At 39.0% G+C, this 23,014-nt stretch overlaps 1 protein-coding gene across 6 annotated transcripts in view; it reads left to right on the forward strand.

Moving 5' to 3' along the window:
* SLC44A1 (solute carrier family 44 member 1) overlaps window positions 1-23,014 on the forward strand; it is a 176,031-nt gene that overhangs the window by 62,121 nt on the left and 90,896 nt on the right. For all 6 annotated transcript variants that reach the window (XR_012922121.1, XM_076008895.1, XM_012736793.3 and 3 more), the window contains exon 4: window positions 22,836-22,972. Coding sequence is in view for 5 of the 6 variants with exons in the window: in XM_076008895.1 (XP_075865010.1) it covers window positions 22,836-22,972 (137 nt within the window). In the remaining variant the exon portion in view is untranslated. The remainder of the gene's footprint in view (window positions 1-22,835; window positions 22,973-23,014) is intronic.

Genomic DNA, 23,014 nt, shown 5'->3' on the forward strand with positions numbered 1-23,014 from the left:
TGGAGCAGATTTCAAATCCTTGAATTATTCTATGTACATTTTGGCCTCTTGCAAAGACAGACTGCCTATGATTCTGAAAATATGTTTGCTGTTCCCTGAATGCTTAGCATAGTTGAGAGCAATTCATGTATAGGGAAAATAGTTTTCAAGTGTAATTATTCCTTAACTCATGAATACATGTTTAAAATTTGGTTTTGATCTCTACTTTGATCTTTTCTGCAATATGACCTTTCTAGCGCTAACCCATTGAAATATTTCTGTTTATAATTTTTTTTTAATGAATGGTAAATTTTTGAACATCTCTCAGGTAAGTGTACAATATTAGGATTTGAAAAGAGACAGGAAGGCAGCAGTCTTTGTGTTTGTTACCTTTAGTCCATCCTCATCTTTCTCCTGCCAAACACATTGGTTTCCTTCGTTTATACTCATTTCCTCATACTTCTTTGGCTTCTTTATGAACTCCAGGCCCTTCCATAGCTATAAAGTACTTTTATACCTGTTTTGTCTGCTGTTATCTCAGCCAGACCTTGATCACTTTCTCCCAGTCCTTATCCTCAGACCTTAGTGCAGTACCTGGTAGTTACTAGGATCTTTGTACACATGTGTTCAGTAAGTCAACAAATGAGTCCTCTAAAATCTCTAAGACAACTGATTGTTTTTTGCTTTCATGAGTATTGTTTCCTTTATCAGAAAAAAAAAAAAATTCCTCCCATTCTTCATGTAGCTAGATTGCTTTATCTTTGAGCCCTCAGTTTAAATGTCACTTCCCAGAGAGGTCATTTTTGGTCTCACAATTTAAATGCAATATTTAAAAGTACTCTCCTTGCATCCTATAATATGTGTAATTACACCTTTATTTTGTGATTATTTGTTAAATGTGTGTCTGTCCTAATTGCCATGAGGCAAGAGGTGAAATGTGTTTTACTCACTGCTGTATTCTCAGTGCCTAGAACATCGTAGGCACTCAGTGAAATACTTGTTGAATGAATAAATAAACTTGTTTCCTCAGAATATGTTCTAAGTGTAAAGTACTGAGTCTGAGGATTTGAATATTTTTAGATTATTAATGCATATTGCTGAATGGCTTTCCATAATGACTGTTCCATTTACATTCGATGAACAGGATCTGAGATCGCTTTATCTTTGCTAGTATTATTAGTTTTTATTCTTTACTAATTTGTTAGACCAGAAAATGGTATTTTATAGTTTTAATATGCATGTCTTTGATTATTAATGAGTGTGAACCTTTTTCTCCTGCATTTGTTAGCCTCTCATGAAGACTGTTCTGCTTGCAGATCTATTCTTGGTCTTCTTATCTCTAATCTGCTCCATCTTTTATTCTGTGATAGGATTAAGTTCTTTAAAACAGGGTTTTATGTTGTCATTTCCTTGCTCAAGAGGCTTTTTTTTTTTTAGTGTGTTGGCTGTGGTACCAAAGAGGAGCTCCCTCAGCTCTTGCAAATCCAGGCGCTGCATAAGCCCATCTCACCTATTGAGTCTTCTCTCATTGTTCCTCAGTGTGGTCCTATTCTAGTCCATGATATTCAAGTGATTCTACCTCTGTGCTGTTTCTTATTACCTGTCTGCCAGTCTGAATTCCTGGAACACTTAAGATGGGTCTCATAACTAACCACTTTATGAAATATTTCCAACCTAACCTTATCCCATAGTGAGCTTTCCTTTACTTTGATTACCTGAACTTTCATATCTTGTGCTTGTTATTCTGCCACCTTCAGTTTGCTCTCTCATCATACTGTGTGTTTCTCATCTGTCTGCATTAATTATCAGTTGCTAGGTAACAATGTACTGTAAACTTAGTGGCTTAAAACATTACATGTTTGTTAGCAGTTCCTGTGGGTCAGGAACCCGGACGTGGCTTGCCTAGGTCTTCAGCTTTGGAGTCTCTCCCAAGGCTGCACTGAAGTTATCGGTCTGAGGCTTGACAGGGGCAGGTTCCCCTTCCAAGCTCTTGTGGCTGTGGGCAGCAAACAGTTCCTTGAGGATTGTTGGACTAAGGGCCTTAGCTCCTTATAAGCTGCCACCAGAGGCCACCTCAGTGCATGCTACATGGACCACTTCATGTGGCAACTTACTTCATCAGAACCAACAATGGAAACATAAGCAAAGGGTCTGCTAGCAAGATGTCATGTAATCACAGAGGTAATATCCGTCACCTCTGCCCTATTCTACTATTTAGAAGCAAGTTGCAAGTCCTACCCAAACTCAAGAAGAGGCGATTCCCCAAGGGTATGAATACTAAGAGGCAGTGACAATGGGGGTATCTTAGAGTTTATCTGCCACACTGCCCAACTGTGTCTCCCTGGAACGCCATGTTTTCCGTAACCTCAGATTCAAGCACGCAAAATTTACTAAACTTAATAAGGGCTTATGTAATTGTAATAATAAAGGAAGGAGGAAACTCATGCTTATGAAAGGGAGAGCATCTTTTTTTTTTTTTTTTTTTTTTTTTTTTTTTTTTTTTTTTGAGACAGAGTCTCACTTTTGTTGCCCAGGCTACAGTGAGTGCCATGGCGTCAGCCTAGCTCACAGCAACCTCAAACTCCTGGGCTCAAGCGATCCTCCTGCCTCAGCCTCCCAAGTAGCTGGGACTACAGGCATGCGCCACCATGCCCGGCTAATTTTTTGTATATATATTTTTAGTTGGTCAATTAATTTCTTTCTATTTTTAGTAGAGACGGGGTCTCGCTCAGGATGGTTTCGAACTCCCAACCTCGAGCAATCCGCCCGCCTCAGCCTCCCAGAGTGCTAGGATTACAGGCGTGAGCCACCGCGCCCGGCCAGGGAGAGCATCTTTGATCTGTTTTAACTAGAATATTTAAGATGCCAAGATGATTATAAGAATTTTATTAGTAGTAAGGAAAAAGCAGTATTTTATTTCCTTATCATTTTAATTATAATGTATTCTTTTTTCTCCAAGTAATATTTTTGACCTGATAATATGTTAAGGGTGCATAGGAAAATGGCAGATAGTATTTTATGAGATACAGGAAAGACCCAACTTCAAATGGATTATGATCCCAAGGTTGATTTTTAAGTTGGTTGCTTGAGATGTTTAAAACTTTTCTGCATAGAAACAGTGCTATAAATAAGGTTCTGAGGCTAGATCAACTCAGAAAAGTTCATTCATCTTAGAACCATAAAGTGCCAGAGATAAAAGGAATCTTTAGATTATCCAATATGTAACCTCCTTAAAACAGCCCATCAAATATTTGTGAGTGCCAACTACAGCCCAGGAAGAAGATTGACTTGTATTATAGCTGAGCTGAGTGGTAATAATACTCTGGAACATGGGTGTGGCTTGTAGCCTTTTCTTTGGGGATGGCAAGTGAGGTGCTAGTTATATATTTTGAACTCTGATTGCAATTCCAAAAACATATTTCTTCTGCCACATTTTAAATTGTCTACAATTTTCAGATCTATAATATGTAAGTAGCTTTAGAGTATATGTATCAATTTTTAGATTGAAAACTATTATTATTCCCAGAGAGGAAGCCCCCTATCTATCTTCCATATTGATTTGGACAGAGCAGGGCTGCTCCTATTTAGTTCTAAGATACCTCAGTTAGGAGATGTGCTGAGACAAAAGGTTTAGCTTTGTTGGCCTCTGGGGAGAGGGTTGGGGTAGGGGTGGGGATGTTGTGCTTCTACCATAGACATTCCCATGTCCTGGGTGCCCGAGGTGGGAGAGAATATGGCAAGGTGGCAGTAGCTCTTAGTAAGCATAGGTGAGGGTGAGGGTAAGTAGGGAACTGCTTTTAATCTTTTGACATCTTCATTATATCATTATTAGAACTCTGTCCTCCATTCTACAAGCAATCCTAACACAAAACTTAATAATGTCCACTTTCTTTGTTACTCTAAGATTTCCTAGTATATCTCACATATCAATATCAATTTTTCTGTAGAGATTCTAAAAATGTATTTTTGCACAGAGCTAATTTTCTTCCTCATTCTTTTGTCTTTCCTCTAAGGAAGCCATTTCAAGTCCCAATCACTGATAAAGGCTCCATGGCCCTAAAATACCTCTCAAATTTCAGATAATCTGTGTTAATAGGACGAAGAGGACTGAGGAGGGTAATGGCATCCATGTATGAGTCAAATCAATAGCAGGTGCATTTGATATGAGACCCTTTTCAATTTTCTGTGTAACCGGTAGCAGGGTACCTGGTGAAACAGAGTCAGAGTGTGATTTTACTTCATTTCTTTTCTCGTTCCCCAGAAGCCCACAGCTTGGGATGTTTGTGCTGAAAGGGCCCTTGAGGTCATTGAGCCCCTTCATTTCTACAGGTGAAGAAACTGGGTCTAGGAAACAGGAGTGACTTGATGAAGACAGTAGGGGACCAGCCCTCAACTCTCACATTCAGGGGTCCTCAAACTACGGCCCGCGGGCTACATGCGGGCCGCCTGGCACATTTATCCGACCCTCCGGGTGTTTTTCCCACCACTGCCTGTCCTGCTTAGCAGCCGACCGTCTTGGGCCCACAGTGCGCACTCTCCAACGGTCTGAGGGACAGTGAACTGGCCCCCTGTTTAAAAAGTTTGAGGACCCCTGCGTCTTTGCATTAGATACTACGCTGTCTCTGGGAGCTATTCAGTGATTCCAGTTTCTCACCTTTTTCAGTTTTGGAGTTTCTCCCTCCCAACATTTAAAGATGGAAGAAAGTTTTATGGCAGAACATAGAGGGGGCAGGTTACATAGATTAATAAAAGTTATAACTGAAGAAATTTTGAAAGGAATCAAAGCACTATACCATCTATGGAGGCTTTGAATAATTTGAAGGCAATCTTGTCTTTGCTTTCTCTGTAAGGTAAAAAATATGAATTGTAATCATGAATTGGATGATTCCCATTTCATATTTGGATATTTTTTACCATTTGTATGTTTTAAATATTTACTTAAAAATACTTAGCTTCCAACTGATAATGTTACTTTTTTAATAAGATAATTGTTTATTTAGTAGACATTAGGCTTAGCTAAACTCTCCATTTTTATAATCACTACATGGAGATTATAAAATAGGACTTTATAGGACGTCTATATCCATATATACTCCTTCTATAGGAGATTATAGAATAGGACTTTAGTGGCCACTGATTACCTTCTTTAAAGCTTAGAGTTCTGTAAGTTTAGTGTGTCTGGTTCAGTCTATCCCATGATTGCTAATTATTAATTTGTGAAAAGGATTATTTAGAGGATTGTACTAATATGAAGAATATGTTTACTCTTTTAAAAATTGCCAAGCTTTCTGGGCCTATACTATGCCACATAACTGTCTGTTTTGGAAAGAACATTTTTCTTTAATCAGTCAATGTATAAATAAAAAGAATTAGAAAAAAACAGATTAAAATTTGCTAAAATATAGTTTACTTTTGAACAGCATGGGTTTGAACTGCATGGGTCCACTTATTTGCAGCTTTTCCTTGCCTCTGCCACCCCGGAGACAGAAAGACCAACCTCTACTCTTCTCCCTCCTCCTCAGCTTACTCATCATGGAGACTTTATGATGATCCACATCCACTTAATGAATAGTAAATATATTTTCTCTTCCTTGCGATATTTCAAAATAACATTTTCTTTTCTCTAGCTTACTTTATTGTAAAAATACAGTATATAGCCAGGCACTGTTCTGTAAACAACAATGTTCTGTAAATCAGAAGCCTGTGCACAGCATGGCTTAGCTGCTTCTCTGCTCCAGGTTTCACAAAGCCAAAATCAAAAGTGTTGGCGGGGCTGTAGTCTTTTCTTGAAGCTCTAGGGAATAGATCCTCTTCTAAGCTCATTCAGGCTGTTGACAGAATTCAGTTCCATGTGGCTATAAGACTGAGGTCCTCTTTCCTTGCTGGCTGTAGATTCTCAACTTCTAGAGGTAGCCTGTATATTCTATAGCATATATTCTATGGCTCATGACTCCTTTTCCCTAACAACTTTGGGTCAGATCTTTCTCACTCTTGAATCTCTCTGACTATCTCTTCTTTGGGGCAGCATCTTGGCTCCAGGTTGTACAGCTGGGTCGGAGACTCTCAAGCCAATGACCAGGGGCTCAGAGACAGGGTAATTTTAGGTAGAGTTTTAGAGCCCTAGTTAGGCAGGTTGGAAGTTCAGGGCAGTGTCTGCATTCTATCAGGGAAAAGTCAAATAAAGCAAGTCTCTGGAAGGAAGGTACACACTTGGCAATTGGAGGGAAGCTGGTGAATGAATGAACATATGGGTTTTGGGGTTGAGAGGTAGATCCAAGAGCCCATCTTCTAGTGAGGATGGGACTCTGATTAGAATGCCAACCTTGGTTCTAGTTGGCTGAGGAACGGTGTGGGCTGAGTCTATCGGTTAGAATTCTTGCAGGTCAGGCTAAAGCTGGGTGAAGACTGGCACACAGAGGAAACAGCTTTTGACATTGTCTCATGGAGTTGTGGAAGCTTACAAGAGGAGATGTAGTACGTTTATCCATTGTGCTCTATCCACCTGCCACTGAGGTGTTCGTCAGAGTAGCCCAGTAGATCACCTGCTTGTCTCCACACTTAGGGTTAAGTCTGACCAAATGGAGACACTCCAAGCCTTTGGCGATTTTGGCCTTTCTTTGAGGGAAAGCACTCCCCTGTCTCCTGTCAAATACTCTGTGATTCCAACATTAAGTACCACCTCTACTAGTTTAGCTTGACATGCAAAAAGAACAGCCTAGATAGATACCTCACTTGAACTTGCATCTGTGAACTTATTTTCCCACAAATTCACAAGCATTTGGAAAGAGTAACATTTATGATATTCTAAACAGAAACTTACTGTATTATTTATAAAATCTTTTTTCTAAACTTTCATTTTCTCTCATGGAAAATATTAATTGTAAGAATGATAGCTAAATTTTCAGAAGATAAATTTATGGAGGTATCTTTGGAAAAACACTTACTGTCATGTTTTGTGACCATGCTACTATGTAGCCTGAATTTTTTTTAACTCTTTACAAAAGTAACATCTGTATTGCTGGTGTAATTCTACCTCTAGGATATACTTGCTATGGATAATGCTGATAGCAATTTGAAAGAAGAGATCCAGCTACTTACCCTAGAAAATGCAGGTGTTGAAAGTCGAAATGTTTTGCAGATTCTAAGTAGGGAAGTGAAAGGCCATTTAGCAGAACTAGATGACATGTACACAGGAAGGCAAGGATGGGGATGATTGGGTTTTCTCTGTGTTGTTTGACTAGGTAGTGTATACTTGCCATATCTAAGTTAAATAGCTGATATACATGCCTAATCCAGAGTCTCACCACTTGGATTGATTCCATATTATCCTGGCACCTGCAAAGATTTTAAAAAGGCTTTGTCATTGTACATGAGCTCATAGATAATCACCTTTGTTATATACTTTAGGTAATTAACTGCTTCAACTATAAATTTTATAGTCATTGGTTTGCCACCTATTTGTGTTTATCCAGGTGTGAGAATTGAGAGCAACTGAGAAGTTACAGGGCACACAGACCACACACCACCACCCTTACTTCTGACCCCTGTTGCAAGTTTAGGGGTCTGTAAGACAACATTTAAGGTCAATAATTTGTCAGAAAGACTCACAGCACTCGCTGAAAGTTGTTATACTTATCATTATGGCTTACTGCAGGGAAAAAATACAGATTAAAATCAGCCAACAAAAGGAGTGCATAAGGCAGAGCTGCCATTGTTCTCGCCCACAGAGAGTGGAGGGACGGGAAGTCAGAGCACTTCCCTGGCTGGCATTGATGTGTGAAAACACACAGACCAACCAGGGAAACTCATTCGAGCCTCCGTGTTCAGAATTTTTATTGAGACTCCACTATGTGGCTGACTCAGTCTCCAGTTTCCAGCCCCTCTGGTCAAGCTGATAGCATGTGATCTAAAACTCCCAATCTGTAGGATATTGTTGATCTTTCTAAATACTATCTGGTGTGGCCCCTCCCCTTCCTAAATCACATCATTAGATTATCTGCCATGACCCAAGACCTCCAGGTAAACAAAGACACTCCTGTGCAAGGCTTAGAAATTAAAAATTAACTCCCAGAAGTCAAGGGCAAAGTCCAGATCCCTTTCTGAATAAGGTTAAATTCTTAACTACACACTGGGACCCTTTTAGATTAAGTTGGATTTTTCCATTTTCAAGAAGAAATTGAAAATGTTTTATTTTTATAATTTTATTGAGGTGTAACTTGCATATAATAAAATTTACCCATTTCTAGTGTAGTTTGAATTTTGGTAACAGTATATAGTCATATACCCTCCACCACAATCCACACTTCTTTCACCCCCAGAAAATTACTGTGTGCCCCTTTGTAGACAGTCCTTGCTGCTATCCTTGTCCCCAGGCAACCACTAACCTGCTTTTTGTCAGTATAGTTTTGCTTTTTTCTAGACTATCACATACTTGGAATCATACAGTGTGTAGTGTTTTGTGTCTGCCTTTTTTTTAACGCAGCATAATAATGTTATAAAGATTCATCCATGTTGGTAAATATGTCAGTAGTTTGTTCCTTTTAAATTACTGAATATTCCATTGCATGGATACACCACAGTTTATCTGTTCACCAGTTTTTTTGGTATTTGGGTTATTTTTATATCTAATTTTTTTTACTATTGTGTATAATACTGCTTTGAAAATCTGTATATGTGATCATTTGTGGACACGTATTTCATTACTCTTACAGAGATACCTGGGATTGGAATTGCTGACTAGTGATGTGATAAGGGCATGTTTAACTGTATAAGAAATTGTCAACCTGTTTTCCAAAGTGGTTGCACCATTCTGTATTTCTGCTAGGAAAGTAGGAGGGATAGAGTTGCTCTCCCTCCTCAGTAACATTTCATATTGTTGGTCTTCCTAGTTTTGGCTGTTCTAGTGGTGTGTAGTGGTATCTTGTGGTTTTAATTTTCATATTTCTAATGGCTATTGGTGTTGAGCATCCTATTAAGTGCTGGTTGACCATTTATCTATCTTGTGAAGTATTCTTATCCTATCTTTTGAACATTTTTAACAAATTGGTTTATGTTAATGAGATACATGAGTTTTTTTATATAATCTGGACAAAAGACCTTTGCCAGGTATATATTTTGTAAACATTTTTTCTTATATGTAGTTTGTCTTCTTGTTTTGTTTTGTTTTTCGAGACAGAGTCTCACTCTGTCACCTTGAGTAGTGGTGTCATCATAGCTCACTGGGCTCAAACTCCTGGGCTCAGGTGGTACTCCAGCTTCAGCCTCCCAAGTAGCTGGGACTACAGGCGAGTGCCACCACACCCGACTAATTTTCTCTGTTTTTAGGAGAGATAGGGTCTTGTTCTTACTCAGGCTGGTCTGGAACTCCTGAGCTCAAGTGGTCTGCCTGCCTTGGCTTCCCAGAGTACTAGGATGATAGGCGTTAGCCACCGCGCCGGCCTTCCTTTTTGTTTTCTTAATGGCATCTTTGAGCAAAAATTTTTAATTTTGATTAAGTCTGATTTATCCATTTTTATTAATAGGTCATGTTTTTTGTGTTCTAAGAAATCATTGCCTTACCCCAAGATCACAAATATTATTTTTCTATTTTTTCTAGAAGTCTTTTATTTAGCTCTTACATTTATATCTATGATCCATTTAGATTTAATTTCTGTGTATGGTGTGATGAAAAGGTCAAGGTTTATCTTTTTTCCTCTATACAACAATATTGTTATTCCAGCAGCACTTATTTGGCACCTTTGTCAAAACTAGATTTTAAGTTTGAGGGCATGGAAGAAGGTTGACGGAATTTCTAGTAGTGGCAGCTACCAATATTATGGAAAAATGGAAAGAGTTTACCTTAAATTAAATAAGGATATCAATTTTTTATAGCATTGTTGTTCAAAATAATTAGTTGCAACAAATAATATAAAAGAGATAAATGGATATGAGTAGGTTTTTAGAAAGAAAGATAATACTATTTGCCAATGACGAGGGGCTATAATCTGGAATGTTTAGGAGATCCAACAAAAATCTATCTTGAAATGAAGTCTTTAAATTATGGGTTATAAAACATATACCTAACTAAATTCAGTCATTTGTTTTAGTAGTACACAGAAAATATAATGAAAAAGATAATATTTCTTTTATTTAAAAAAATCTAACAAGATTTATGTGCAGCCATATACAGAGAATTATAGTACTTTAATAGAAAGAAAAGAAAACAAATAAAAGAAATATAGTCCACTCTGGCTGAATAGTCTTAAGATAGTAAAGATGACAATATTAATGAAGTTAATTTATAGATTTAATACAATACTAGTTAAGATCCCAATGGGATGTGGAATTGAACTTGATTGATAGCATAAATCACAGAGTAAAGGAGAAGGCAGGAATTCCAGTGTGGGGGGAGGTTAAAAATTATTCTTATGCATAAAATAACTTGAGAGGATTAGAACTAGGTGCATATATTGTAAGACAATGAAATGGGGATGAAAGATCTGAAGCTACACAATGGAAGTAGAGAAGAGATTAAATCGAACATGTAGGCTAAGGTAGTTACTGAAGTTAAGCACCAAATTAGCTGTGAACTTTGGCAATTAGTGTACTGGCCAAACAAAATTTGAGTGAGGGGCTACTCACTGAGTAGAGATTGTATATCTATAGTTGTCATTGTCTCTTTAATAAATTGTGTAGCTTAGAGGAGAACAAAAGAAGTTGCCATTCCGGACCAAACCCCATTCTAAAGCACATTAATAGAACTACCTGGCTGGGCGCGGTGGCTCACGCCTGTAATCCTGGCACTCTGAGAGGCCGAGGCAGGTGGATCGCTCCAGGTCAGGAGTTCGAAACCAGCCTGAACAAGAGCAAGACCCTGTCTCTACTAAAAATAGAAATTAATTGGCCAACTAAAAATATATAGAAAAAATTAGCCAGGCACGGTGGTGCATGCCTATAGTCCCAGCTACTCGGGAGGCTGAGGCAGAAGGATCACTTGAGCCCAGGAGTTGGAGGTTGCTGTGAGCTAGGCTGACATTACAGCACTCAAGCTGGGGCAACAGAGTGAGACTCTGTCTCAAAAAATAAACCAAAAAAAAAAAAAAAACCAAAAAACAGAACTACCTGAATGTAGATTGATGACACAGATGGAAACAAAATAGAAATAGCAGAAATGAACTGATAGTGGCTTCATATATGAGAAACCAAGTGAAATAAAAACTGTGAAAGCAATCACTGTTTAACAAAAACATTGGATTGAATGATATGAAGAAAGCTACGTTTAGATCTATTTTAATGTCATGCCATGAAAAATAAATTCCAGATGAATTAAGTACTTAAAAATAAATACTATACTTGTTGTAAAGAGGAGATAATTTAAAGAAATTAAGTAATACCCAGGTGGGCATGTTTGATTATCAACAAATTTGATTCTGTTATATTAAAATAAAAGCAATACAAAGGGAACAGTAGTTGTAGTTTTTCTATGATAAGTAAGATTTTTCATGTAATTGAGGGTATATCTATCTATAAGGGTAGATCCAGAAGGCAGGTAACCAAAGGACAGTTGACACTGTTGAAAATAACAACACTAATGTTTGGCTTGAAGACCTTCATTTGTAAAAGGAAAATAATAGTAGTACCCACTGCCTAGGGTGTTTTGGAGGAATAAATATGATAAATGATGTATCCTCCTTAGCACAGTGCCTGGACCCATGAACGTTAACTGCTATTTATTCTAATCATCGTCATTATCATTTTCCAAAGCAAGCTTCAAAAGTTACTTATCAAAGCTTCTTCCCTTTTTAACCCAGATGGGCAAAACACCGCTATTTTAACCAACTTTATGTAGTTTACAAAGCACTTTCATGTATTCTGTCTCATTGATTCTCTAGCCCGGGGAGCTGTTCACATTTTTCTCAGTGGAGGCTTTCAGGGCTCACTCTTCCATAGACACAGCTTGGTCTTTGTCATCATCCTTAATTGCTCCGCCTATAAAATCAATTCAAACTAATTCAAGAATTCCCCACTCTGACCACGGGCATCTCTCCTTCCATCTTGCATGTTCTTTTTTGCCTGCTATAGCCCTTCTTCCACCTCCTTTGCCTCTCCTGTATTTTCTCCTAAGTGCTCTTTTTTCTATACTTTCATCCTTGCTTTTTCTTGTAATATATTTTTTCATAATATTGTGACAATATCTAGTATCTGTCTCTGCCTCACTCTTTCTCACAGATTTAAAAGAAATTTGTGACGAGCAAAGGATTTGAATGGACATATCTCCAAAGCAGATACACAAATGGCTAATAGGCACAGCTCAGCATCATTGGCGATCAAGGAAATGCAAATCAAAACCAAAATGAGTTACCACTTCACAGCCACTGGAGTAGTTATAATAAAAAAGACAAGTTTTTGGTGAGGATGTAGAGAAATTACTAATAGAGCCCTGATGCACTGCTAGTGGGAATGTAAAATGGTTCAGACACTCTGATAAATAGTCTGCCAGTTCCTCAAAATTTCTTCTTTTTTTTAAGAGACAGGGCCTTACTGTGTCACCCATTCTGGAGTGCATTGGCAGTCATAGCTCACCGTACCTTCAAACTGCTGAGCTCAAGCAATTCTCCCACCTCAGCCTCCCAAGGACTACAGGTGTACACTACCACACCAGGCCTTAAAATATTAAACATAGAGTTACCATGTGACCCACTCTTTGGTATCTACTTAAGAAAAATAAAAACACATGCTCACACAAAGACTTGTACACAAATGCTTATAGCAACATTATTCATAATAGCCAACAGCACAAATGCACATCTACTGATAACTAGATAAACAAAATATGGTATATCCATACAATGGAGTATTATTAAGCCATAAAAAGGAATGAAGTACTGATTTATGCTATGGCGTGGATGAACCTTGAAAGCATTATACTAAGTAAAAGAAGCCTGCCACACAAAAAACTACATATTGCGTGATTCTATCTATATGAAATGTCCAGAATAGGCAAATCTATAGAGATAGAAAATAGATTAGTGGTTAACTTGGACTGGGCAGTAGGAAACACAAGAAGATGGTATATTAGTCCATTTTCTGTTGCCTATAACAGAATACCTAAAACTGGGTAATGTATAAAGAAAAGGGATTTATTTCTTACAGTTATGGAGGCTGAGAAGTCCAAGGTCGAGGGTCCCCATCTGGTGATAGCCTTCTTGCTGGCGCTCTGTGCACAGTCCCAGGGCAGTTTGGTATCACATGGCCAGGGGGCTGAGCATTCTAATATGCTAGCTTAGGTCTCTCTTCCTCTTCTTGTAAAGCTACCAGTAGTCCATTAGCCCATTAATCTATTAACCCATTAAACCATTAATCTGTTCATGAGGGCTCCCACATGATCCAGTTACCTCTTAAAGACTCCACCTCTTAATACCGCCACAATGGGAATTAAATTTCAACATGAGTTTTGGATGGGACAGATACTCAAACCATAGCAGATGGAGAGTGACAGCTGATGAATATGAGCAGTCACTCATATTTCTTTTGGGGGCTATGAAGATGTTCTAAGATTGTAGTAATGGATGAACAACTCAGTCAAATATACTTAAAAACATTGAACTGCAAAGTCTGAACAAGTGAATTTTGTGGTATGTTAATTATATCTCAATGAAGCTATTAACAGAAAAAGAAAATGAAATCTCTGGTCATTGGCTCATGGCACAAATTGTTTATCCATATTAGTGCTGGAATAAGTTGATTTTGAGAATATATATCCTCTGACTATATAGTATTGACAATGAACTTGGATTTAGGGATGTTCTTCCATTTACCTGGACTGAGTAGAAAACTTTTTTTCATGTAACTCTTGTGAAATGCTTTTTAAAGGTGTTTTGATTCACTCTCTTGCCTCAGTTTAGTGTAAGGAACACAATTTGCTGTCAGCGGCTCTTGGTTTCAATTCTGGCAATTAGTTTTCCTTCTATAATATCTGGGAGGAAGCAGACATTGTAGCTAACCAGAATTTTTCCTCCTGTGATTTTCCATTTCCATGCCTTTGTTTTGCAACATTGGTATCTCCTTTGGCTCTTTTTTCATCTTATTTACACTTAGTTTTAATCTCTTCGGGAGCCTTTGGTAGTCAGTTCAAAACTATGAAGTTTGAAGTCTGTCTTCAGAAAAATACACGTGGATTCGCACAACAAATTTTGCTTACAATTTCAGGAGGGTCATAGATTTCACCCAGGTTAAGAATCTTAACTCCATATACTGACTTTGGTGATCTCATGCGCTCATAGGGGTAAGTTGCCATTTATATGCTAATAATTCCAAAAACTCTGTGTCTCCTGTCCAGATTTTACTGCTAGAACCCTATAGCTGTCTGGGTCCACTTAAACACTCTACAGGCACCTCAAACTCAATTTGTCTAAAATTGGAACATCCTCTTTCTCTCTGTATAACGCTATGCTCCTCCCAAGTCCCCTTTCTTACTGAGTAGAGTGGGATTCCGAACCAGAATGCCCTAGCCACCTCTGTCTAAATCAGATGCTAGGCATCAGCCTTAATTTTTTTCCTTTTTCTCCATATATAATCAGTCATCAAGTTTTCTTCCTTGTGCCTAAGTACTTTTGAAATCTCCTTTTTGTCCCTATTCCCACTCTAGTCCAAATTATCATTTCTAGATAGAAATTAAGCACCTTCCTGACAAATCCTTTTACTTTCTCTCGTGCTCACTTCTAATTCATTCTCCACATTGCAGTTGGTGAACTCCCAAGGCTTCCCAGTGATGAACTCCAAGCTTTCTAGGATCTTCATCAAGGCCCTACAGGATCTAGCTCTAGCCAGCCTGTCCAGCCATCTGTCTCATTCATCACAGTCCATAATCGACCATCCTGACCTTCATTTTCTCAACTGTGCTATGCTCTTTCACCTTTATGCCTTTTTGTACTCTGTTCTCTCCCTGCTCCCACCCCCTTTCCTCCACACTTGGCTAACTCTTAGTCACTCTTTAGGTATCATTTCCTCTGGACACCTACCCTGATCCCCATTCATGGGACCTGTTTGACACCTTCTCTGCTATCCTGTTTTCCCCGCCATCGCACTTACACACTGGTTGTAATTGTCTCCCCAGCCTCTGGATTGTGAACACTGAGCAGGGAGACACTTATCTGTGTGGTCTTATTTATTACTATCTCTCTAGTACTTACTTAGTTCTGTACCTGGCAGGTGTTTAATAAATTTCTTTCGAACGAATGAGAGTATTTCTCTCTACCTGAAATATCTTCTTCCCTACCTTCTTTCCACTCTGGCCCCGCTTGGCAAAATCTTACACAATTACCATCTATTTATTAATTCAGTAAATAATTATGGAGCTTCTTCCTTGTTCCAGACATTATTTTAGGCACTAAGGATATAGTGATGAATTAAACAGTTAAGTATCAGTGCCCTCTTAGAGCCGATATTCTAATGGCAGAAGCAGATAATAAACAGATAAATAAGTCAAATATGCAGGGTGCTAGCAAATGTAAATGCTAAGGAGGAAGAAATAAATCGGGAAAGATGAAGGCAAATCAGAATAGAGCATTGGCATTTTAGACATGTGGCCAGGGAAAGCTTCGCTGAGAAAGTGACTTTGGAGTGAAGACTTGAAATGAGCAAGGGAGCTAGCTCTCTTGCTATCTAGAGGAAGAACATTCCAGGCAGATAGGCCGTGCAAAGGCCCAGATTGCTTGAGGAGCAGAAAGGAAACCAGTGGGAAGAGACCCAGGGAGGTGAGGTCAGAGAGGTAAATGCTCTCCTTGGTATTGCTGTCTTAATCTGATCCTGGGCTTCCTCCACACTTTTATTTTCTTCTTCTTCTTTTTTTTTATACACTCAAAATCATGGCTTGTTGAATCCACCACACTTTTAAGTTGACTGTGAAAGTTTCTCTTCTTAGCAGTTATTTGTAAATCAAGGGCTGTAGAGGTGCTGGAGGTTGTGGTGTGATGGGAGTTCAGTTGCCTCTTTGGGGGTTGGTGAGGCGTGTCCTTGGGTTTTATTTTTAACAGGTGGTACCTCTTTCTCAGGAGATTTTTGCTGCTTCCTCATTAGAATTGGGAAACAGTGGGAAAGTGGCACACCCTGTTGTCAGCCTCATGGGTTGGTTTCCCCGCAGCTCACCTCAGTTCGTTCCTTCTCTGTCTGTGTCCATGCAGTACGGGGGGAATTTTGAACATGGCGCTGCTCTCTCAGCCTCTAGCTAGAGCTGCAGTCTTGAAGACAAGTCACTGCTCTCAACTTGCATCTCTCTTTCTCCCTGCTTAGCTCTGTTCCAGAAAGTCAGGGGCCAGTCAAGATTTAGCTAATTATGTATTGCAGTTGGTTGGGTAAGCTTAGTTTGGGTTTCACCAGCTGTGGTGTGCTGGCCCCATAGCTCCGCCCTAAGAGAATACAGTTCTTCTCAGGGCATTTGGGTCCCTGCCTGGATGAGATGACTGGACTTGCCTTGCTGCCACCCCCACCCCCGCCGGAAATAAGAGGCAGAATTCCTGGGCGGAAATCCCCTGTGGGTGGAGTACAGATCTGCAAGGCTCTCTGTAGCCTGTGTTTAGCAATAACAGAAGCCTCTGCTAGGCTGTCGTGTTCCTCCGTTTGGTGTGATTTACTCACGGCAACACACTCCATGGGAAGGGGGCTATAAATTGTAAATTGATACGAGGTAATAATTGGAAAAATGATCAGACTCCATTTTTATTCCCCTCTGGGGAGGACACGTGTCAGGAATCACTAAAGCAGAAGGCGACGGAGGGATTTTTCAGCCAGCTTTCCAGCCTTAGTGCTGCAGTGCTTCCATCCTGATTAGAGAGGAGAGAAGCCAAATTCGGCAGGAGGCGGCCAGCAGACCTAGTATCTGCTTGCCACCTTTTGCTCCAGAAAGCCTTGTTGCAGAGAGTTGCCATGGCAGCAGGAGGCAATTTAATGGCAAGGGCTCATCTCTGGAGCAGCGCTGCTGTGCCCTAGCCGTTCCCCCTCTGGCCTTAAACCCGAGGGGCTGGTCATACCGGGGTGTCGCTGTGCAGTGGCCATTTGAGTGCACGTCACCTAATGGAGCAGAGCTGTCGGATTTTCCAGATCCTAAGGATGGCTACGTCTTCTATCCCCGGCTTCTCCTTGGCGCGTAGCTCTTTGATGCCCCATCCTATTGTTGACTTTATCAGGTTATTTGCAGTTCCTTAAATATGCTCTTTCATGATTCTATGCTTTTAGACACGCAGTTTCCTCTGCCTAGAGTGCTCCCTTCCCTATCTGTTTGGAAAATTCCTACTCAGTTTCAAACTGTGGCTTAGATACTGCCTCCTCCTCCTTAATGCTTCCTCTAACCCTTTATCCTCCCTGCAGAATTACCCTCTCAACCTTGCCTCCTATTATATGGTTTAAAGCCACTGCTTGTATTTTTTTGTTCTTCTTTAGACAGCAACTTACTTGCATTCAAGAACTGTGTTTTATGAATTTTGTATCAAAAGTGTCTATCCAAGGAGTAAACACTTAGTAATGTTTGTTGTAAATGAAGTGCTTTCATGTCATCTATGTAATACTTATTACATGAATGTTGCATAGCACATAGAGTGCAATACTGCATCATACAGGATTGCCCTGATTTGATCAGTTGACTTGCCCAGTCTGTGACTCACTCTCCATTGCATTTATTCTCACTTTACAGCTGGAATTGGAAAGAATAATATTTGGGGGTCAGTCTCCCCGGGGTTAAAGTCAGTGTGGCCTTAGGTTGGTCACCCATCCGGTAAGTCGGTTAGTTTCCTCATTTGTTGAATTGGGATGTTGTGAGGACAGAGCCTAAGATGCTTTGCGACTCAAAGTAAATCGCTTTCTTGAACTCCTGACCTTGAGCAATCCGCCCGCCTCGGCCTCCCAGAGTGCTAGGATTACAGGCGTGAGCCACCGCGCCCTAAATCGCTTTCTTTACCTTCTCCTATCTTCAGTGAAGAAAGTAAGGGCAAAGAGAGGTTTGAACTAGCTTTAAACCTTCTGTGGCTTCATGTCGTTCAGTTTCACCTTCTTGCTCTGAGCGCAGCTTTGAATGCCCGACTGTGGCTCGTGTCCCTTTTCCTGACCTGCCGTGGTTAGCACCCTGCCTTTGACTCACTGCCCTCTTTTCGTCTTTGGCACATCTATCGCTCATTCACTGTGTAGACAGAGCATTTTAATTAGATCTCTCTCCTGTTCTTGACTTTTGGTTGTAATTTTTTATTGTTTTTCAAAAATTTCGATTTAAAATGAATTTATTTTTTCCTCACCCTCAAATAATTCACGAAAACCACCTCAACTATAATATATACATATATATGTGTGTGTATGTTTACATGCCTTACCTGCTATCCTCTGGAATATTTGCTTTGCAGTTTGCTCTGAGCATTTTTTTCCCATTTCCTCTAACTTTTAAGTTCAAAGCTTGTTTAGACTGTTTTGCAATTCCCTTTACAAATGTGTTCTCTATGTCATGTGATCATGCTATGTGCATGGTGTGTATGCAGTGCCTGCAGGTGTCTAGGCTGTTTCATTTATGGACTGTTTCTTCTCTTGCTGTTTCTCTTCCTTCTTTCATTCCCACTTTTGATATTTTATTCATGCTAGTTCCTCTAAAGGATGTGAGACTTAAACAAAGCTGTTTTTAAGTTATTAATAGGTCTAGTAAAAGATTCACTGAGGATAGCAATGGAAATCTGGCTCTTAACTTAGGTTTCTGGATTATCTGTGACATTGGCTTTCTACTTTGGAGCTGGGGGATAGAGGGATGGGGTATAGAGGTAAAGGGGTGTAATCAGAGTCGGCCTGAGCAGCTTTCTCAGAGTTCACATCCCATCCCATCACATCACATCACATCCCTTTCCTGATCATTTGCTTGGTGGGAATGAAAGTTGGCTGAGTGTTTAGAGAAACCTTTCTGAAATGATCTGTAGCCTCTCACCCTCTCAGTTAAAAACACTCATCTGTAGTTTCCAGGTAGTTATAATAATCTGGTTTGCCAGTGCTGTGCTTATTTAAGAGTTTGTTATTTGTCTCATTGTAAAAAAAAAAAAAAAGAAATTAAAATCACCACCCACAGTTCATTTTGTTGAAAGTGAAAACTGAAACTAATGTAAGGATTTATTTACCTGGTTCAAAGACATTTTCAAATCAAAAGGTAGGAAAGTGAAATTTTAATAAATCATAAATTTGTTTGATACAGGTGCTTTTCCTACTTTGTAAATACTCAGGTAAATATGAATTAGTTAAAATATAATTACTTGCAAGCATGTTGCCATAGATTAGATGAACTTTGGAATGCTAGAAAGAGGATATTCAAAGTTAATGTAGACCAACTAAAATTATTAATGGTATTTATAGGAAACATTTTGAGAATATAGTAGAATGGAAATGGTGAAACTCAGAAGGACTGGGTTTTAATTCATGCTTTGGCGCCTGCTTGCTCTCTTGGGTCTTGCAGTTAGTCCTTCGGGGCCTCAGCTTTGTCTTCTGTGGAATGGTGATAAATCCTTCCTCATAGAGTTGTTGTGAGGATCAAATAAGGTCATGGATGTGGCAGTGATCAATACCTAGACATCCAATAAATATTAATAGAATCTGAACCTAAGGCCTATATGTTATTTTTAACATTGTGTGTGTTGGAATATATCTGTGAAATGCATAGATAATTAAAGTAATATGTTCTCCGTCTATGGAGGCAGGTAAGATATAAAGAGTAAATGTGTTTATATACTGTGTTTCCCCGAAAATAAGACAGGGTCTTATATTTATTTTTCCTCAAGAAGACACCCTAGGGCTTATTTTCAGGGGATGTGTTATTTTCCCCTCAAAGCCTCAGCTTGCAGCACGGACAGGATGGCCAGGACCTGACAAGGGGAGCTGACCTTGCTGGTGGGGCTGCCTGCACCTCTCTGGTCACCTCTGGGATAGTAGCTGTCACGATGGGGCAAATGAGAAGGGCTGCTCTTCTTTTTTACCACTTTGCAGCAAAATGATGGGTTGTGCAGATGCACTGCATAGCCACGCCCATCACTAGGTCTTATTTTCTGGGTAGGGCTTATATTGCACAAATGCTTTAGAAATCCTACTAGGGCTTATTTTATGGGTAGGTCTTATTCTCGGGGAAACACGGTATGTGAATGAGTACGTACTTCCTGAAGATACCATTTCAAATTATATTTTAGTTTGATTGATTTTAGACCTTTTCAAACCATATACATAGGCTAAAAATTGTGCAGTGTTAATTTTACAGTGGTAAAGTCATTGCAGCATTCTTCTCACCCTCCTGTTCTTGTTTTCCTTGGGCTAGGCCTGTGACGGAGGCCTACTTAGGTCTCCTCAAGGCTTAAGGTGCTAATAGTCATGAATACTCTTACACAGATTGTTCTTCCAAATAAAAACTAAATATTAGTGTTACAGTCCTGTGTTATGCTCATATCAGAAAGTGTTGAGTTTAGTGCCTTACTATCGAATGTGACATTTGTGGAAAACACGTAGTTTTCTTAATGGCAATGATATGAATCACGGAGTATATACTAGGTGTTAGGTGCTTTATATACCTCGTTGATAACGTTACAACAAACTATAAAATAGGTGATACACAGTTTTGCAGATAAGGAACTGAAGCTCAGAAGGATAAATGCATCTCCCAAGGCCAGAGACCTAATAAGATAGAGAAGCAGAAAGTGAGCCCAGGTTGGTCTGGCTGAAGTGAGAGAGAAGGAAGGCCATCCCCCAGTCCCTAGTAAAGATCAAGGAATATGTGTTAAGGTGTAAAAGAAGTTAGAAATATTGTGGGGGTACTTTTGGCCATAGAGGAGGCAGAAGCCTGAAGCACAATCAGACAGTGCATCTATTCTCAGGGGGTTGTCGTTGATCCAGCTGAGGCCCAGCTGCAAGGCCCTGGCTGTCTCTGGCTTTCTTTGTTTTTCCCTAAGCCTGTTTTTCTACTGTGATGTGATTTCTCCAGATGGTTCTCAAGGCATTGCTCATCACTTAGAACTGTGAAGAACTCAACTTCTCTCCCCACCCTCGTTCCACTGCCCACCCCCTCCCCCGCCATAGAAACACACAAGAGGATTGTTATGAGGATTTAGTGAGTAAATATGTGTAAAGGCTTTAATAGAGTGTCTGGTACATAGTACTGAATAAATGTTAGCTATCATTATTTTTATTTATTGTTAATGATATTATTATTAGTGGTGGTGGTGGTGATGATGATGATGATGGTGGTGGTGATGATGATGGTAGTGGTGGTGATGATAGTAGTTGATTCATACATTTTTATGACACCTTTCTCAAGGACCTGAGTGTTCCCTGTGCAGGATCTGGCTCTGTGCAATTCATTGCACAGAGTCCCTGGCATGGACATGCTCGGTCAGATGCGCAGGATAGGTGGAGGAGGAATTGGGAAGGGAAGGCTTATTTCTACCCACAGATTGCCAGAAACAGTTCTCTCTATGCCCTACTTCCTTATCATCAGCCACAGATGGAAGCAGTCCATGAGTCCTACTTCTAGATCTCATCTTTCTGACTGGCTTCTTTTCTTTCCTTTTATCTATGTAGATAGAACATTAATGGATTCAGAGTCACTGACAGGGTCACAAAAAAATCCTTTTTTTAGTTTTGTAGGTCATAGCCTTCACGCCAGGTTCCCGGCCCCCAGCTGCACCGAAGTGCTCATTGTTACTTCATCTGCAAAGGCCTCTCTGGTAGCCACCTCCCCCCTTTTATTTTCTATTCAATTTTTTTCTGGTATTCCTTTATATTATCCATTTCAACATATGTATTGACTTGACTTTTTTTCCTTTTCAGTTTATTCACCTAATTCTTACATTTGGTTATATTTATTGTTCGAGATTTTGCAAAGCAACAGAGGTTAACAGTGTGGGAAAGGCTATTGACAGATGCCTGATTTTATAAAACTTCCCCTGGACTCAGTGGAATTGAACCTTGGGCTGGAGATTTTTTGAGAGAAGCATTCCTTCTGTACTTCTTCCCTTGGCCCATAACATTACACTTAGCTTATCTCAGTTAAGAGTGGCCCTTACTTTATCTTTGAGCAAATGATAATATGATATAATGATAATATCTGTAATCTTGATCATCTTTATTACTTTATAACATTAAAAGTATCTGTTTTAGTGTGATTTTTAATTTATTTTTCTGTTTCTAAAATATAAATAAACTTATAGGATATAGAAGAGATAGTTTAGGATTTGAGGCTTATTTTGTCTATGTGTAATAGACAGTATTTATATCATTAATAAACAGTATTTATTGCAATCCAAAAGTAATTTTTATTCTTTCTAGAAGATGACAATTCTGAGAGGTAAAAGAAAGAAAATTAAAATCACTTTATTCTAATGCCCAGAGATACCTGTAGATGAAATATTGGTGTATTTCCTGCTAGTCTCCATTCAACTTTATATATTCAATTATATATTAAATTTACATACATATTCATTTTTAGAATTATATATTTATTAACTAAAGTTTATAGTTTACAGATAAACTGTAATTCACGTTATGTAGCAGTATTGGAATATTCAAAAAATTAAAATTAATGATTTTAAGAAAACTAAAATAGATGATTTCTGATTATAAAATCTATATGTGCACATTATAAACATTTAAATATTAGAAAAATAGATCATGAAAATTAATGAGTCCTATAATTCCTCTGTTCCCACTGTTAGCAGTATATTTATAAGTAATTATTTTTTAAAAATTTATTTTTGACTAGATTTATGAAATATTTATTGTGAGGGAGTAGAGAATAGATGTTCTTTGCATTTAGTCAAATATGTAGTGAACCAGAATGTGTTTTGCGAAATAATATCTGAGTTTTTTTCTCCATGCTTTAGGTATGTATTCTTTTTGGATCCATGCAATCTGGACTTGGTAAACCGGAAGATCAAGTCTGTAGCACTGTGTGTAGCAGCATGTCCAAGACAAGAGCTGAAAACCCTGAGTGATGTTCAGAAGTTTGCAGAGATAAATGGTGAGAAATCAGGCCAATCAAATCTATGCCCCTACTACATAT

Source organism: Microcebus murinus, chromosome 12 (assembly GCF_040939455.1).
Source record: "Microcebus murinus isolate Inina chromosome 12, M.murinus_Inina_mat1.0, whole genome shotgun sequence".
NCBI lineage: Eukaryota > Metazoa > Chordata > Mammalia > Primates > Cheirogaleidae > Microcebus > Microcebus murinus.